General features: G+C 43.1%; 1 protein-coding gene across 1 annotated transcript in view; it reads right to left on the reverse strand.

Moving 5' to 3' along the window:
• Positions 1-3,392: 3,392 nt before the first annotated feature.
• The window catches only part of SEMA5B (semaphorin 5B), a 179,212-nt gene continuing 163,798 nt past the window's right edge, over positions 3,393-18,806 (reverse strand). Inside the window, exon 22 of the mRNA XM_059476326.1 lies at positions 3,393-5,563. Coding sequence (XP_059332309.1) covers positions 5,408-5,563 — 156 coding nt within the window. The 3' untranslated portion in view covers positions 3,393-5,407. The remainder of the gene's footprint in view (positions 5,564-18,806) is intronic.

Here is an 18,806-nt window from a genome sequence, read left to right on the forward strand (position 1 = left end):
AGGCAGAATGGAAACAGCAACAGGTTCAAGACCCAAATTTACACCAAATGCTACTGAGCACAAATGTTTGGAGCTGTGTAAATAGTGGGTAGCTCGTTTTGCTCCTCCAGCCAGCATTGATGCGTTAACACATTAATTTTGCCCAAAGGTTCTAAAGAAGGAATTTCCAGGCAGAAGAGCTGAGACTGGGTAAGTCCCACTGGGACCCAGCTCCAGAGGGGTTTCTGCCCAGTTTTGAAGGTTCTGGCAACCAGGAAAAACAAAGCTGGAAACAGAAAGCTCTCTCAGCTACCCCCAAACTGCTCTTGAAGCCACCTGAAGCTTCCTTCTAAAAAGCTTAAGGGAAAGATTCATCTGTTGGGAGTTCAGGCTTTGGTCATGAGGGCATTGAAGGGATTTGTTGGAGAGGAATGAATCCTCCAGACCTGATTTACTGAGTATCTTTCTGCCATGCTCTGAGGGTGCTGTGCCCTGCCGTGTGTGAGGGCTGGCTCAGGGGGGACAGGTGAGGCAGAGCCTTGGCCACGGACACAGAAAGCTCCAGAGACACCCACGGCACCAGGGGCCTCCATGGCCTGGTGGCCTTTTTGGACCCTTCTGAAAAACAAAATATATGGGATCACAGGGCTTCTTTTCCTACACTTCAGATAAAACCTCCTGGTGTGACTGTAAGGCAAGGTTTGCAAAGCTGATCAATAACTCAGAAGGCAGTTACTGACTTCTTTAACATGGAAAATGACATTTTCCCCATTCTAACAGATGATGTCTTTTGCTCTAATGGCACAAGACTTGTTACTCCTACTTGCTATTTTAATTTTCTTTGCACAATTACTCCCTACTTATAATTACAAGAACAATAGAGTGATACACATGAGAAATTTAGGAGGCTTATTATGAAAATATAAACAGTATCAAGTATCTCTTTCTTAATAACTCTTAACCAGAATGATTTAGGGGAGAACCAGCATTTCTAACTAGAAAAATCAATTTATTTTTCAATAAAAAATTATATTTCATTTACCTCAAAAGTGTGTTTTTAAACCTAATGGAAAGGGTAGTAGATTTTTATAGGATTTTTTCTTCAGTTTGTCCCTGTGGAATCTGAATACCAGCACTGCCTTTCTTATTCTAAGTTTCCTCTGCAGGCATTTTGCTAAATATATATATTGCGTGTGTATATATTATAAATATATACCATATCTATCCACTGATAGATGTATACACTGTTACAAAAAGAAGAGTAAGTTGTTACAGAAACTTTACATTTACATTTTTATATATATATTTATAGATATTTATATATATATATATAAAACTCTCCCCCGCTACATTTGGTACAAAGAATAAATCAATCTCAATGGACAGCAGTTTTCTCTCCAGGTGGGCTGAACAGCAGATTATCACCGGAGGCATCAAATTGTCTGCATCAGACACGGGCTCCATTCCTGCTCTCTGCTGATCTCAAAGCAAACACTTCATTTTCTGAACATAAGGCAGTAGGAACAGTGGTGGTTAGACAATAAATGTTTTTCTCCTATATATCTGTACAGGTCATACATTTGGGAGCAGCCCTGGCTCATAAGCTGAACATTCAAGTGCACCTTTAGAGCAACAGCACCTCTTGTGTGAGGGTGTGATGATCAAGTGGTTTGTCTGTCAGTGAGCTGTGAGTTACTGGCAGCTGCTCAAGGAAAACCCGACAGCAAGGGCACACCATGCCTGGATAACAGCAGCAGGCACGGCCCTCAGCTGGGAGAAAGGCAGCCATTTCCATGGAAAAACAGAGAATGGCCTAATTACAGATGTTTCCACTACATACTTGGCTGTAAGATTTCCATCATATTTCATGTCCTGTACACCTGAATCCTATCCAAAGGGTTTGCAGAGACACAGTGTCTCCAGACCTACAGAGGAACCACCCAGGGTTCCTTTTCTCTGCCTTAGAAGTAAAGGAAAAAAAATATATAGCTTTCTGGAAAGCAATGGAAATGCTCCCAAAGGAAATGCATTTCCACTCCAGTTTAAGATGGCATTAGGAATAGGAAATTTTAGCATGTTTAACATCCAGCTGCAGGAGCAACTCAAACTTCTACAGGTATTACAGACCTGATGCTCAAGGTGCCAAATTACCTGGAGTGCAAGAACATCCCTGCACATCACGTCATTAACCTTGCACACATTGCAGAGCTCATAAAAAATGCAACTCTCACACTGCATTAACATCGTCCTTACAGAACTGCATTCCTCTGCAAACATTAATTGAGTAATACAGTGTTCTGATTTCTTTTTTTTACTCTCTCCTGGATTCTGCTTTCTGCTCGAATGGAGACTACAGCCCCTTGCTGTGATTGCCAATTATATGAAAAAGGGCTGAATCCATTTGGATGGCTGATAAGAAAGAATGTCTTGATGAAACTATAACCACATGCACCACCCTCATAGCATCTGCCCTCCAATAGCCTACAAAACATCCACCTCCTGAGCACAATGGCAATAATCACCCATCTTGGTGACTTGAACATTTAAATAATTTCATATGGTACTCTGCAAAAAAGAAATCAGTTTACATCATGTTATTCTGTGAAGCCACAAATGGAAAAAAAATTTAAGGGGAGAGGGGAAAAGAGAAAGGAAAAATAGAAGATTGAGATAATTGCAAGGTTTGACTTGCTTGCATTCCCTCAAACTCCAGCTGCAATCTTGCCACGTGCATGGTAATTGCAGAGTGTATTAATACAGGGAATATTCTGATGGGGAAGCTCAGAGATGGCTTTGATTTTACAATGGCTGAAATGATCTTGGGAGCCAGTGTTTTCTTCTGAATCACATAAATTAAAGCTGGGAAATCCCATCCTGATAGTCTAATGTAATAATTTCCAACCCTTGGGCTACATACCTGTTAGAACTACATTAAGTCAGAATTTTAAATATTGCTGAGGGGCATGTGGAAATTCAGTGAGACACAGTGAACTCCTTATGGCACGAGGCACGAAGTCATCACTCCTCAAATGGGATTTAGGGCCTGGGAAGGGCCTCCCTGAAGGCTGCCTGCCACCAGTGCTACCCTGCTTCCCTGGTGATCCTGCTCTGCTCCAGCTGCTCTTGCCTGGCTGTGCTGCTGAGGGTTCAGGGCTGCTGAACCACTGTGCCAACTTGGAGAGTTGCAGCAGGTGCTCCAGACATTCTGCTAGGTCTGCATCAGCTCCTGACTCCACTGCTTAAAATCTGTTTAAGGGCATCTCTCTCTCTCCCTCTGCCCCATCTATTTCACCTGAGCAGAAACAAGGTGGGCTGCTAAATAAGAAAAGCAGCTGCTGAAAATGGTGGGCACTGCTGAGCCTAAGGTGTCCTTGTGGCAGTGCTAATAACCCCACTTTATTACAAATATCCCTACAGCTTTCAATCACTGCAAACTGAAGTCAAACAAAGTAATTTAAAAATGGGAGGCCATTGTATACTTGCCCTCTGGTCAAACCACCATAACACACAGGCTTGCAGAGTCACGCTGGCTCTCCCTCGCAGGAAAAGCAATATACTTGTCACAAGTAGCACAGGCTTTCTTCATTTCCTACCAGCTGCCTACGCGAAAGAGCTGAGTACACGGCCCAAGCTGGGCTCCCAAACAAGCAAACTGCAAAGGAACAGCACCGAGAAACAACCGATGTGGGCTCACAGCGAGATCCGGAACCAAGTGGGGACAGACAGGACTGCAGGGACAGACCGAGCCGGGCCGGGCACTGCTCGGGGAAGGTGCAACAACAAAGCCAAGCTCAGGACCACGTGGAGCTCATGCGTATTTCAGGGTGTACTTTTATCTCATGCTCAGTATTGCGACATTCTAAAATACTTAGCATCAGGAGTTCATCATAAATATTTAGAAACACTGAATGGTAACAGCGGTGAACTTGTTCACGTTGCTAACACACTGGATGTAGTTGTACATTAAGCACCAGCAATAAGTTTCCTTTTTGCCAAACAATTATGTCAGACAAACATCTGGTTGTAGACAACATGGCTTCTGCATCAGACTAATACAGTTCTTATAGACACAGTCACACACATACACAAAATTACATTTCAAGGCTGGATATACTGTTTAATAATGCCACCGCTCCAATTTACTTCAATAGCTGCAGCAGAATTTGTTTGTTGGATTGTTTTTTCTCAGAAAAATTAAAGAAATATTGGCAAACAACGCACTTTACTCAGTTGTGTTACTATTTCATAGAGTACTGAGTGGAAGACGCTGTAAGAATGTGCAGCAGACTTTCTGGGTCATGTCAGACTATGGAAACATTCCTTAAAAAATACCTTCCCCCTGCAAAGTCAGAATCACTCATTTTTTGAAAGTATATGAACTAAAACCCAATAATAAAACAAGAGGAAATATTAGCCCAAAGCAAGGTGATTTCCCACAAGAAGAGCACGGCCTCTAAAGTTGCCTCTCCTGGCAGACACAATCAGGATCAAAGCTAGAACAAAAAGAGTTAATACTGTCTCAGAAAAAAAGAAAAAGGAAGAAAGAAAAAAAGCTCTTGTGCAGCAATCATCACATCTCTTTTTCCAGTGATATAAACATCTTTGTTTGTTAGGCACTCCAAGTTCATGTCTCCAATGTTATTCCAACATTTACTTTTCTCAGTGTCTCACTGCCTGTATAATTTTCTTTTAATTAAGACTGGAAACATTCTGGAAAGCTTCTTTGGATAATGCACTTTCTTTGTGTGTTGTTTCTCATCAGCTGAACTGCATATTACCAAAGAAGGCTGCAGAGAGTATTTCCTGTAATATGAAAAGATTCTCTTGAAAATATAGGGAACACTGCCCTAGAAAGTTACTACTTTTTTTTCCTCAGAAACATAAAAAATCAAAAATAAAAATTAAAAAAAAAAGGAAAAAGAAAATGTTCATCAAGTTGTTGGTGTGATGGAGTTCTGTTTGGCCCGTCCCATGAGCTGTGTGTCATCTGGCACACCATTGTTGTCCTGGCTCAGGAATGATGCATCCAGCCCTGCTCCAGGAGGCCACCTCTTGCCTTCTTGGAGTGCTCCTGTGTGTTTTGTGTGGCTGCTCAATGGTCACCAAGCCCAGCACACAGCCTCTTCCTCGACAACCTCACAACCTCAGCCTTGGACAGCATGCTGACCTTCCAGCCATAAACAGTTGCAGTAGAAGAGCCATCTCCAGACAAATATCCACAAAAGCTCTGCAAATGGTCCATTTGAATTCTTGTCCTTGTAAGGAGATGTGCTGTTTACAAGAAACACAATTAACCAAAGGAAAAAAAAAAAAAAGACCCTACTGTACAATATTTACATCTAGAAGCTGGGCCGGTATTTGGTCCATAAAATCAATTTAAAAAAAAATCATATAGGAAGTAATCCAGTCCCATAGGATCTGTCCATCATCAGCTGTTGGTAAAGGTCCTTCCAGGGGAGGCCTCGGGCCTGTAATCATATTTATTCAGTGTACTGGGGTAATAGGTTGTCGTGTACACATTGGTTTGCTGCAGTGGATAGAAGTTGGTTCTGTCGTCCGGTATCAAGTTGTTCTTGTTAAGTGTCTGTAAAAGAGAAGAGGAGATGACAGGTATGGCCACAGTGCCACACAATTACTCTTTTCTACCTGCAGGCACCTCCCTCTCACCTGCCTGCTCCAGACAGACTCTGCTGCAGCCACCACCACCTTCCCTCCGGCTGGGAGAGCAAGCTGGCACCTCGCGCTCGCTACGGGCTGGGCTTGGGGACCACAGCTCCTGCCGGGTGTCCCTCAGCTGCCCTGTGCTCAGCTACTGCTGGGGATGGAGCCAGAGCCCTCTCCAGGGACACGGAGTCTCCTGGTGGATGGCGTGTCTGAACACCACTGTCACACAAAGCCATGCTGGGCCTACACGAAGGCTGGCGATTAACGGCAGCGCTCAGCTCTAACCTCATCCAAAATGCTCATGGCTCAGCTCCAACCTCATCCAAAATGCTCATGGTACAGCTTGTGGCTCCCTCTCAAAGCAGGTGCCAAACGGTGCCAACCTTTTCCTCTTTGGAAGAGCAGGTGTGCATTTACCTGATCTCCATCTCCATTGGTAGATATCCAGGTTTGGACCCCCCGATATTAAGTGTGTCACTTCTGTAAGCTACAGTATAAGTAACAAATCATGGTCACTTTTGGAAAATCTAAAATTGCTTTAAAAAATTTAACAACCACGTAACAATTGTCGGAAACAATAACATAAAGAATTAGAATGACAAATGCCCGTTTTACCAGAAAAATTTAGAAATGTTTTTTTCTCCCTCCCCTCTTCCCACCAACAAGCAGATGTCCCCCTCTCCCCAGATTAAAGACCATTGCTATGCCAGCTGTTACCTATGTGCAAGGATAAAATCACACTTTGTGTGTATGTGTGCAATAATTCTATGGAACTTTCTCCATCCTCACAGTCATCTGATTTCTATGAATTTTTCTGAGTTACTTTTATCACAATTTTTTCACCTAACCCCTGGCTTAAATTTCTTATGCCTATCTCTGGTCTATGTCACTCCAAAGTGCACCTTTAATGGCTGTTGTGCAGGGAACTCAGTCCTTTGATCTGGGAGTCAACATCAGGCGTGCTGCTACAGCATCCTTATCTTCAGGGAACATTTAATTAACAGCACATTTAAGGGAGTATGAGCATCTCTCCCGTCAAGAGCAGAGATGGAGAGGTCTAATGAGCCAGCTAGTCCAGGGCCCTAATGGCTGTTCTGGCACGATCTGATGCTGCTTTAGTGAGGAGCCACTTCACCTCAGTTCCCCCTTGAGACAAACCCCTCCTGCCTGACCCAGCTCAGGGCAAGGTGAGAACTAATTAACTAATGCTTGAATCCATGAACTACCCAGCTCCTTCAGCTTTACTCAACCCACTGAACTTCAGGCAAAGTGGCTCCCTCAGCAAGGTGAGAAATCTCTGCTCTGCCTGAGGGCAGGTGGAAGTTTGTGGGGAAGGCTCTGTCCCCCCAGCCCCAGCAGGGTGACCTGACAGCAGTGGGCTCCCTACTGCACAGTCAGGCTTCATCCACATCCCAGCTGTGACCACTGAAAGGATCAGCTACCCTGGGCTCAAAGACAAGACCACAGGCAGTACATTTATCTCCCTGTTTCTTTGTAATCAAATCATTTTACTGCATGGGGAGGGGGAGAGGAGGAGGAAGAAAAGAAAATGTTTTCTTCTAATCAGCAGACTGACAGCTACAGCTACCTTGGGAGCTTACAACTCCCAATTTCATACAAGATGTTAGAAAGAAAAGCTTTCCTGTGCCAAAGCTACCCTGGCAAAGAAATCTCCCAATTGCTGAACCACCAAATAAGTTTTTCAGAAATAAGCACTGCCTGAAACATCTCATATGAAAACCAGAGGAGACCCAGCCCCCTCCTGGTCTGACTGCAATCTCCCCCTGCCCGGACTCCCTAAATTGATCCCATAGCACAACACTTGTAGGAACCAATGAGAGAATTCGTATAGGCATGCTCTAAGTGACAAATACTTTCAAGAAATGAGAATTTGTGCCCTGCAATATGGAAGTAAAAAGGGAAATGTCATGCTTTGCTCGCAGTCACCCAAAGAAATATTAAAGTAGTGTGGCCAACAGTCTGCAGCTTTGTGCTGGAGGCTGGGAAAGAAGGAAGCCAGCCTCAGTCCTCCAGTGCTTGCTATGCTTCCTTGGGAAATCCAATTAACTGCTCTGCGCCTCCGTGTCTTCTGACCCAGCTTGAGAAAAACAAAGTTTGAGACTCCCTGTAAAAAGGCACTTTTCTAAGTACTACCACCAATTATTTGGGGGGGTTGCTCTCTGGTGAGCCCCACAGATGTTCACACTGGCTGTACACAATGGCTACTGTTTGCTACTGATGTTCCTAGTCTGGAATACCCACTGCTGGCACCATAACTCCATGGCCACAGCAGGAAGGAAGATGAAGAGGCTGAGTCCCACTGCCACAGTTTCTCTGGACTCTCTTGACTTTCTCTAGTGCAGCATCCAGGCCTTGTCTGGTTGGTTAAGATTCATGGCATGACAGGATTGCCACCTCTGAAACTTAGTGAGATGAAAACCCTGACCTGCAATAGCTCAGGACCACCTTGATATAAGGACAAAGACCTCAGGACTCAACTTCTTTGGCTTTGGGATGGAAAATCTCTATGAGTTTTAACATGTTCCACAGTATTTAAAACTAGCCCATTACAACAGATTTAGCAATTAATTAACATGATTTGCATTTTTCCTTCTCTCTCTTCTTATGTTCATGTAGTACTTACTTAAGAAAAACACCTCAACCGGTCATTTGCTCTTTTTGGTTTTATTTTGGATGGAGGGTTTATATCTTAAGTAAATACCTCATAAAATGGCTTAGTGGAATTTATAATACAATTAGCCACAAATAATTTGTCTCTGGAAATGCTGCAGTGGCAGTACTGTCCTAAATCAGCATGATCAATGTGCACTGCTTTAACATTTCCCCCCACAAACTTATTGTCTGTCTCATTTTAATAAACAGATGATTAGGTTCCTTGGCACTAGAAATTGGTTGATATTTTGTAGAAGGGAAATTAGGCAGCAGTGAAATTTAGAGATGTACACAGACACACTCATGCATTCCCTGCAGGAGAAGAGGCTGCAGTTAAATCTCTCTGGGTTGACTCCTGTGCTGCTTTACTCAGAGTTTTAACCCCTGCTGTCATCCCACAGCTCTTCACAGTGACACTACAGAGATGGCAAACAACTTTCCCTTTGGAAGGCATTTCCTCATTGCTGTGTGGGTTATGCCATTGAGAACAGAGCCTACTGACAGTCTGAACTCACTGCAGTTCCTGTGGGATGGGATCGTCCTGCTGCACCCATGGATGCCCCCAGCAATACTGATCAGTCCCAACAGGAAAGGCAAGAGTTGTCACCAAAGTTGTCACCAGCTCATCACAAAACCCAACACAGACCAGGCCCTGGCTCCCAGCCCAACTCCTGCCAGTGTCTCATCCCCTCAGCCCCCTTGAGCCAGGTCCTCAGTATGACCAGGGCCAAGAAGTGCTTCCTGAAGACAATGCCCAGCATGTCCTCCTGGAAAGGACAGTCCTTTGGTGCTTTTGCAGGGACTTGGCAGTGGCTGCAGCAGCAAAGCTGACTGAAGAAGCCCAGCCAGCACTAGAGCTCACCAGAGTTTCAGGGAAGGAAAAGAGAGAGACTTGCCTTTGCAACCTGAGCCCTCCTGCACCCTCCAGGGCAATAGACCTGTCAGTCATCTCAGCACCTCCAGACCCTTCCAATGACACTTTTCCTGACACTCAACCTGTATCTTCCTCTTATTGTCTGCTTCCTCCCATATCAAACACTACTGACTGCCCTTGCCAGCAACTACAAGCTTTTACAACTGTCTGCTCAGTAAGCAGAAAGAACCAAAAGCCTGGTCAATGCTTACTGCTGCAAATTAGTTTTGATAAAATCTCTGTGCCATACACTTGATGTATTCCAAACACCAAGGAAAATGCATTTCAGGCCCTCATTTTGGTCCTATCCTGCCTTGAGAAGAAAGAAGCTTCTGGTATTTGTGCAAGCATAATATTCCATGTAAAAAGTGAGGCCAGACTGAGCTAATATGAAAACCTGTGGATGCACTTAGGAAAAGTACTCCATTTCACTAACAATTATTTCTTTTACCTGCTTCCTCCCTCACAGTATGAGCCATAACATCCTGGCATAGCTGATACAATTTGTTTCTTTTGGTCTGTTCACCACTAACCTCAGTTCAAGGGCCTGTTAGCAGAAGGAAAGCGCCCAGCACGCTCTAACACAGCCAAGTGGATCACTCAAAAGCAAGCCCGACTTAACTGCTTTCTTTAAATGACACCTTACACAGCCTTTAGGCTGCATTGGCATATGACTGATATAATTTGAAAAAATCTCTGACCCAGGAACTCTGCTTTGTCAAGCAGGAATGTTTTCATATGGACTACAATGGTTATGGCTTTAACAGACTGTAAAAAAGCAGCAGCTTGCTCCCTTATAGGTGATATGTCAACTAACCAAGAGATCCAGTCTTGTTGTTGGTGAATCGCATGTCTGTGCCAAGCACAGCAGAATCCTGAGTAATTCAATATTTATGGAATTATATGAACAATCTGATCACTCATGCAAGTGTGCAGTTAGAAGCGGAGGAGTCTGAGGGGAAGGGTCACACCATAGGCAGAGCATTCACAGGCTGCTTCTCCCAGTTCCTGCCCAGTGCTGGGTGTGTTAAACATGACTCTGTTGTACCACATGCATACATTTAACTTTGTTCAGCTTTCTCCATTGATATTTTTAGCCTAGGTCATCATTCAGATTTTCCATTTGTTCATTTTCCTCCAGCAAGACCTTGCCACTAGTTCCCCAAATTCTACCTCTGCTCCAAATCATTAAGTCATTATCCACTGACCTACTTGCTTACATTCTCCCAGATGTATCAAAACATCTTTACACATAACAGTATGGGACTTCCAGTACTACTCAACTCCCATCCCACAGCTGCAAGTATAAGCTGTGTAAACATTTCTTACACACATAAACAGATCAAATGTTTCAATTTCCAATATGAAGTCATGAAAATTTCAAAACTTGATTTAAAAAGTAGATGGGCATCTCCCCACTCACAATTAAAAGGAAGCCCATATATTTTTGGAAAGTTAAGTGAAAATGATACTTCTAAAAGCTTCGGATACTCGTACAACTAATACTAAAATTAGGGCCATAATGTAATTCCCACAGGGTAACATATGATGGCAAGATTTCCTTAATCTGCTCATGTAGAAAGCACTCAGCTTTTCAGAGCTCAGCATTCTCTCTGAGCTCCAGATCTTTCTATTTTGGGGGTTGTGGAGGAAGAGTCAGCAAGTTTCCCAGGAGTTTTGTAGGTTAATCTTCACCAGCTATGCAGCACCAGAATCCCAGTGAAGTCAGTAAGCAAGGACAATATCCCCCAGCCTCACAGCTCCTCCACTATTTCTCTGTAAACAGGTATAATTTCACTTCTTCTACCTCCCACCCATGACATTTTCCTCTTTAGAAAGGTAAAAAATAAAAAAAGTGGGGGAACTTCCCTGGGCAGCTTCAAACATTTTTTTTTCAGTTTTTATGGTTACCACCACTTTAGCCTTTGGAGAGGCTGAACAATGCAGCGCACACCTTTGCATGGCTCATCAGAGACACGCTGCCTGTGCCATGGCTGCACAGCTTTAGGTTTCCACCTTGGAATTTTGTTTGTAATGTTGAACATCCCAGCGCACTACAGAGAAATCTTCCCCTTTCCTTCACCCCAGGATGAGTGCAGGCATGAAGGAACCATGGGCAAGAACTTCAATCACTGCTAACCCTGATCATCCACTGTGAACACAGCAGAAGGTCTAAAATCAGGGTCCAGGGAGCAGACAGCAACTTTGTAGCCAACCCATTCCACTTAGTAAATCCAAATGAAGCCCTTGTGCATCCCTCGTCCTTCCGCTGCAGAAATGAAGGAAAACACTCCTGCTGAACTCAGCCACACAATTATCCCTAAAAGAATTGAGGCAGCCTTTCCAACTTTCCTAACAGCATCCAACAGACCTCCTGTAGCAACAGTGGGATGGCCATTACGCCCCCTCATTCCCCAGGAAAGTGGAGGGATAAGGGAATTGTGCAATGATGTAATGAAACCAAGATCCAACATTTAGGTTCTTTTGTGCTCCTTTTAAGCCATTTGCTTCTTGCAGTGAAATCAGATTGAGCAAAATGCCTTTTTGATGCAGATCAGCTGTTCCATGGAGCTAGACATGCCTCCTTGTTAAAGGATGTTACTTTTTGCTTTGTTGGAACATTAGCCAAATGACTCAGGGCTGTGGAAATACATTAATATTATGAAACATTTACCAAAGCTTGTACATCTCTGGAAGTACCAGGGCAGAGATCTTGGAATTATAATTAATCAGTAAATTTGGGAATAATTAGCATAATAATTACATTTCAACAAAATAAACCATACAACTAAAATAACCTCTTTTGGCAATAACTGAGAAAATACATGACGTCTGGCCCACCCACATGCTCTCTTTCTTCTGATCAACTGGATGCCACAACACTGCTGTGCCTCTTGAGCTAAGAATTACAAATAACCCTGGAAAGATGGAAAGTTGCCAGGAAGACCTTATGAGACCCATGTATTTTCTCCAAGCTAGGAGTGATTTTTAGGACTTGAATGACTCCTCTTTCTGATATTTCTTTAAAATTTGCTTAGTGTCTTATGCCAAGAAAACTATCTCACCTGATGCTTTTATAAAATCTCTTAAGCTCTGCCTACATGGAGTCAAAGGAAGCAGTGGCCAGGGTTTATGTATTGAGCTTTTTCCTGATGAATTCAATAAGGCTGTTTGCAGGATTTACAGTGAAGTGTAGATGTACAGATGAGGAACCTATTTTCTATATAAGAAGGTTATTCATCTCAAAAAGAGATACAAAAAAATCCCACTGGGACACTAAACTTATGATTGCATTTTCTTTTTGGATGGAAGCTTACCATATTTTTAGACTGGAGATTCTTTGTTCACTGTTATTGGTAAATAAATTAAACAACCCCCAAATGACAGCAGCATCTGTAGATGTGCTCAGGTTGACAATAGAACTAACATCCAATTATCAGAAAATGAATAGCTAAAGTTATTTATAGCTGTTTGAAAATAGCTATTTTATCCTTGCACTTAGGAGGGAGTGAAGTTATATTACTGCCATTGTAAACTTATAAAACCCTTCAGAGCTGGCAGCATAAAGGACCATTGTCAGAAGGATGCTTTGGCACATCTCTGACTTCAAGCACATGAGTAAGATGGCAAAACAAACTGCATGTAATAATAAGGCAAACTGAAGTATTTTTCTGAACTGGAAACTGAAGTCTGAGGAGGTCATGGAAACCTTCCCACTGGCAAGTGCAGGTGTCTAGCCTAAAGCTTGCAATTTAGCCCCAGCTTGCCTATGATTTGGGGGTGGCAACACCCATTACGTGGTGTCCAGACACAAAAGAGGAATTCAAGGCTGCCCCAACTGCTTCCCAATATAGCTGATGCACAGGATATAGCAGACATGATCTCAGCTGTGTGGGAAGGTGCAAACTGTCTCCTCATTGCACTCCTTGCCTTGGTGAATGCCCTTCCTGGGTGCCCCACGCACACAGAGTGTTACTAGAGAGGCTCAGCATCCTCCAGTACTCAGACAAATTCACCAGAGGCATAATCACAGCCCTTTAAAACTGACATTAATCACTGGGTGCAGGTTTGGAGCACTGGGCTGTACTGGGCTCCAACTGATGGCAACTAGTCTGGGTCTGTCTGGGGGCACAGCTCCCACTGCCCTGCTGCTCTCACTCTGAAGCAAGCAGCTTTGAGGCCTCAGAGCTGCTTATTCACCAGCACAAGTAATGCAGCCTCGTGCCAGCCCACAGTGCTGCATTTAGACTGAGAATTGCAAAGGTGTAACTGCAGTGGTGAAAAAAGAAGTAATAAAAATAAAAGTAAAAACTGGGCCCAATTTGCCATCTGCTAACTCCATTCAGTCTCTTATAGTCTTACTGCTTTCCAAATTCTCCCACCCTCTAAATAGCTGCTTCTTGATTATTTTCCTCAGGATTGCTTTATTTTCTCCCCATGTTGCCTCTCACCTTGTTATTTCCTCTGTAACCTCCTCAGGTCATTTTCCATTAGTCCTCTACCAGTGGCTGTTTTTTTGACACACCTCCCAGTTTAATATCTACTGCTCATTTAATTAACACACCGACTGCACTCTCTCCAAGGTCGTTAATGAAGATATTAAATAAAGCCAAACCTTGCATTACTGCTTGCAGCGTCCCAAACAACTCCTCCCCATAGCCCTGTTTGTCCCCATCAACAATTGCCCAATGTTCACAGTCCATTAGCCAGGTTTCAATCTCTACAGCAGCCTTCCTGTCCAAGCCAATTTCTATTTACACATCACAAGATTATTTAAGACACCAATACCACCCTCTTTGCTTTAGATGTATGGACGAGAGAAGCTACATTTTTAACCAGCTGAGAATCTGCAACTCTAACTCTGTGCAAAAAGTGATTATGTTTGATTTCTCCCTGCTCAGCATTAGGTCTTGGCTCAGCTGTCAGCTCAGCTGAACCACCTTTCATTTCATCAGGGTATGTGATATGTTGCCTCTCAAATATTAATTCAGGTCTTCCTGCATATTAATACTGACACAGATTTGTTTCAATGAGTTTCCACTGCTGTAAGTGAAAGCACTGTTGAGTCAATCCCATTTGTTTCTCCTGGTTTCACTCTCTAGTATAGCCCGGGCTGCCAAATTTTACAGACAGAGCAGGATTTAACACCCCATTGATGTGCTTGGTTGAATGGGGAAGGCCTGGGCTTTTTCTAGCGATTGTGGGCCCGTATGCTCACAGATGCTCTGTCTGATCCCCAAATCCAACTGACATTTCCCACACAGACTTACTCATGCTACTTGTGGGACTTCAGTGCATTGCACTTCTGTAGCTTAACAGTGACTCAATTAGCAGGGCAGAAATGAGCCTGCTTTCTCACTAACACTTTTGTATTACCTTTGCAATTCATGGCACTGGGGGTTTGCCTAAGGTCCCTGATATTTATAAAGGTAATTGGAGTTGTTCATTAGCTGATTCTCAGAGACTCTGGGATAGAGTCCATCTAGATTCATTCACCCACAGATTTTCAGTTCTTTCCTGTATTCACATGCTTTGTGCCAAATCTCAGGCAATATTAGAGCTGACTCAACGAGGATTCCCCCAGCTCTATGGGAGTGCAGGCAGAATTACTCCTGCTTCCCCTAGGCCAAACCTCTTGTGTATATATAAATGATGCACCAGGGAAAGTGGCTGTGCCTGTTGTGTTTCCCCAGGCTGTGCAGCTCATGCTGTGGCAGCAGCCACTGAATCCTGAGCAGCCCTGAGCTCTCAATGATTCTTCAGGACTGTGCAGTCATGGTCAAGAAAAAAAAAAAGCTCAAGTATTCCATCAGTCCTCACTCAAGAGCTGCCAAACACTGGAAACTGAGCTCTAGTCCTGAATACTGACACAGCTATCTTTATTTTGTATGCATGTAGCTCAATTTCTTTATAACTCTACTTAAGAATCCATTAATTGCAAGTGGAACTGTTTAAGAAGAATAGCAAGGCAGCTCATCTCCAAGTGTAGCACAAAGGTTATATGTTTTCTGATATTTATTGTTTGTCTAATATTGTCTTCTCCCTTTACTCTAGCTCCCTGCCTCTTTCATGGCTCCCTTTAAAGTCTTCGGCAAACACATAATTAATTCCTCCTGCACATCTTGGTGGCACTGAGGATTTCCTGGTTCAGCTAATACACATAACACTTCTAGCCAGAGCTTTGATAAAGAGGAGAGAATCACCCCAAGCACTTGGACCAAGGGAGAACCATTAACTTCAAGCAAATGAGGAAAGGGTATATTTGAAATATTCCACTGCTGACCAGTAGAGGGAACTCATGTAAGTAAGCAGCAGCAAGTCCAGTGCAATTTTGTTATGCCCATTCCTGTAGTTCTTCAATTAATTATTCTTCCAGCACAGCTGTGTGGGTGCAGGCTTGTGCATGTCAGCCTCAGAGAAATTAGGAAAGGGGAAAATTGCAAGAAAAAGGTAATATCAGTCATTAGATCAATTAGTGTAGCCGGAAAAATCAGATAAGCTTTAGAACACATCTGTCTGTCTTCAGTTCTGAAACAGAAGCTTTCAAAAACCTGCCAGATTTTCCAGCTACACTCATTGATCTAATTAAAAACAAACCAAAACTTGTCTGCCTACAAACAGATTATCACAGCTGCAGTAATACTTCTCCGAAGAAAGGCTCATGTGAGCATCCCTGATGATCTAGTTTGTGAGAAGGCAGAGCATGGACCATATCCCTAACCTGGCTGTAGAGGAGATGTGCCTGGTTGTAAAGGGGGAGCAGAGAAGGCTGAGTTAATAAACAGAAAAATGTGACAGGATACTGTGAAGCATCTACCCACAGTGTCAAAACTTCTTAACATGGCTTAAAAACAAAAAGTCATCTTAAAAGCCAGACTCTCTTAAAAATGGTAGGGAAAAGGGAACAGTGAGGATTCCCACCCTACAGGGAGCAGCAACATCCTGTGAAGCAGCAAGGGTTTTCATGAAAAACAGATGGAGCAGGGACTCAATTCCCATCGGGGGACTGCTGCGAGCAGCTGCTGAGTACCCCAGAGGGAGCAGGAGCAAGGTAGCACTCCGATGTGAACTGGCGCCCTCCCCTACTCTTAAATACTTTATCTACGGGAGCGCGCTATCTGTGAGTCACACACAGCACCCGCTGAGCCCCTGCTGCCAGGGGCTGGGGACAGCACCGGGAGAGGCACATCCCTGCCTGGGCACTATCACCAGGACAGCCACACCTCCAGGCATGCTTGACTGCTCAATTTGACTCGAGCCAATGATATAAAGGGAGAAAAGACACTAATAGATTTTGACTGAGACGCACCACTTAATCCTTTTTTCCCCATCAGTAAGCTCTCTTGCTTTCCCTTCATAGTAGGCATTATGCAAATCAAGAGTCCCCTGAAGTGATATTTGCAACTGCAGGATCATACAAGAAAGGGCACAATGCTTCTTTGCCAATCCAACCCCCTGCCCCTACTATTCTATTTCAAATAATACTATACTCATGGTAAGTACTAAAAATATGTACTCTACCATTCAAGCACTTAATGTTCTTAAATGCCACTTTGTTCAAGGGAAATGGCCTTTGTTAAACATGCAATTCACTGGGAACAGAATTTATATTTCAATCTGATTTACTATATCTATACATATATATATGGCTTTTTTCCCCCAGCTGATTACATCAGCTAACACCATGCAGCTAAAGAAATACTTCAGGGACACTGTTGATAACTTCTTGAAACACTGGGTATCATCAGCTACTGCTTTATATGTGAACATTACAGCCACTTCCTGGGGCTTGAACGATTCAGTGAAAGGGTCACTGGGAAAGAAAAAAAGCTTATATCACAGTGCTATCAATGTATGTGCTGTGATCACCAAAAATAAATGGGTTGGCCAATTTTAGTTGAAGTAACCAACACATCAAATTAACTGCAGGACACTGAAACAAAGTTTTCCATGGAGAAGCAAACATTCTCAAAGACCAAGGCTGACTTTGACAAACATTCCTCTAGGGCACTTGACAGCAGTTTAAATAGCTTTAACTTAAACCACTGGCTGCCTCCTCTCTATAAAAAAGGTGTGATTTTCAGCAGCAATGAAAATGACCATCACCACGAGAGAGACATTTAAAATCCATACAGAGATTCACTTTCCTATACCCTAAGCACTACTATTTTTTTCACAGAATAAAATTGCAGACTATTCTGAACTGGAAGGGACCCACAAGGATCATCCTGTCCATCTCTCAAGAGAATGGCCCATACAGAATAACCTTGGCATTATTAGCACCATGCTCAAACCAACTAACTAATCTTTTTGCTAATTTTTGCAAGGTTGAAAGCCACACCAAGCATGCAGTGTGTTATTCTATTCAGAAGGATTAATCTTCCAAAGACAGAATTGGTTTCTGTGTCTCAGCTCTCCTTGTTAGCATTTTATTGCCATGAATTATTTGGGATTAGTAATGAAGTGTGGATCACAGGGCCCGGAGTCCTTCACAGGGGGTGTCTGCTCTGCATTCTGTCATTTGTTTCCCAACAGCATTGTTCTCACTTCATTAGAAAATGTTCATTGCAGCCTCCAACTTATACAGTCCAAGTGATCTACTGATTATTCCCCCCATTTTTTGGTAACTGCATCTATATTTGCTGTTTAATTTTAGGCAAGTGCAGGACTCACAGTTCTACTAAAGTTAATGTGTATTGTTCTAATATCCTAGAAAAGTCAGATATCAAGCAATACATCAAACACTTAGTTTCCCTCTTTCATTGCCATATCCTGCAATCTCACCTCATCTTTTCCCACAATAAATTTAATCCTTGACATAAATTACTTTTTTGCTTCAGTGTTTGGCCCTAAGTTCCTACAGCAGCAGTGCTGATGCCAGAGAAGATGCAATGCTCAGGTGCTTCCTCAGCTTATTTGAGGCATCAGCACAGAGAGTTTTACTGCGTGACTCATGACTAAAGCTGTGTGGAAGGAAGGAAGGACAGAGGGAGGTCTGTCCAGCACAATCGCAAAGCAAATCTGCAGAATCATCATCAAAACCATCCTGCAACTTACGTTTCTCACTGATCCCATCTGGCCAGATCCAGAGGCCATTGGATTTTGGATTTGGCCCAATATGCAGACGCCTTTGTCCAAATCCCTTGTAGAATAAAATGTTGGCTCTCTTTATTGGCAGAGGATTTAGCAATAGGAAGAAGTTCAGTCCAAACCCTTTCTCCATGTGTGGCTGTTCCAAGAGATCCTAATTCACAAGGGCTCAGTCTTGACCCTACATCCTCCTGCTTCTACTGCAGGATCATCTGGCTTTCCATCAGCACAGCTGTGCTAAGTAACTCACACAAGGCATGGAGCAGCTGAAGCAAGATGTTAAATAGAAGATCTCCTCACTGCTTTGATAGTCAGTTGTTATTTAATTGGCGTGGAAGTACTGGGAAGGTTGTAGGTGGTTCTGTAACCCATCATGCCAAAATGTGAAGAGCAGATAATTTTTATTTCATTATGCTTTTGTTCTGCACAGTCTTCAGTATTGTCAGAGTGTTGTTTGAACTTCAACCAATTAATGAAACATGAACTG

The sequence above is a fragment of the Ammospiza nelsoni genome, chromosome 7, assembly GCF_027579445.1.
Source record: "Ammospiza nelsoni isolate bAmmNel1 chromosome 7, bAmmNel1.pri, whole genome shotgun sequence".
NCBI lineage: Eukaryota > Metazoa > Chordata > Aves > Passeriformes > Passerellidae > Ammospiza > Ammospiza nelsoni.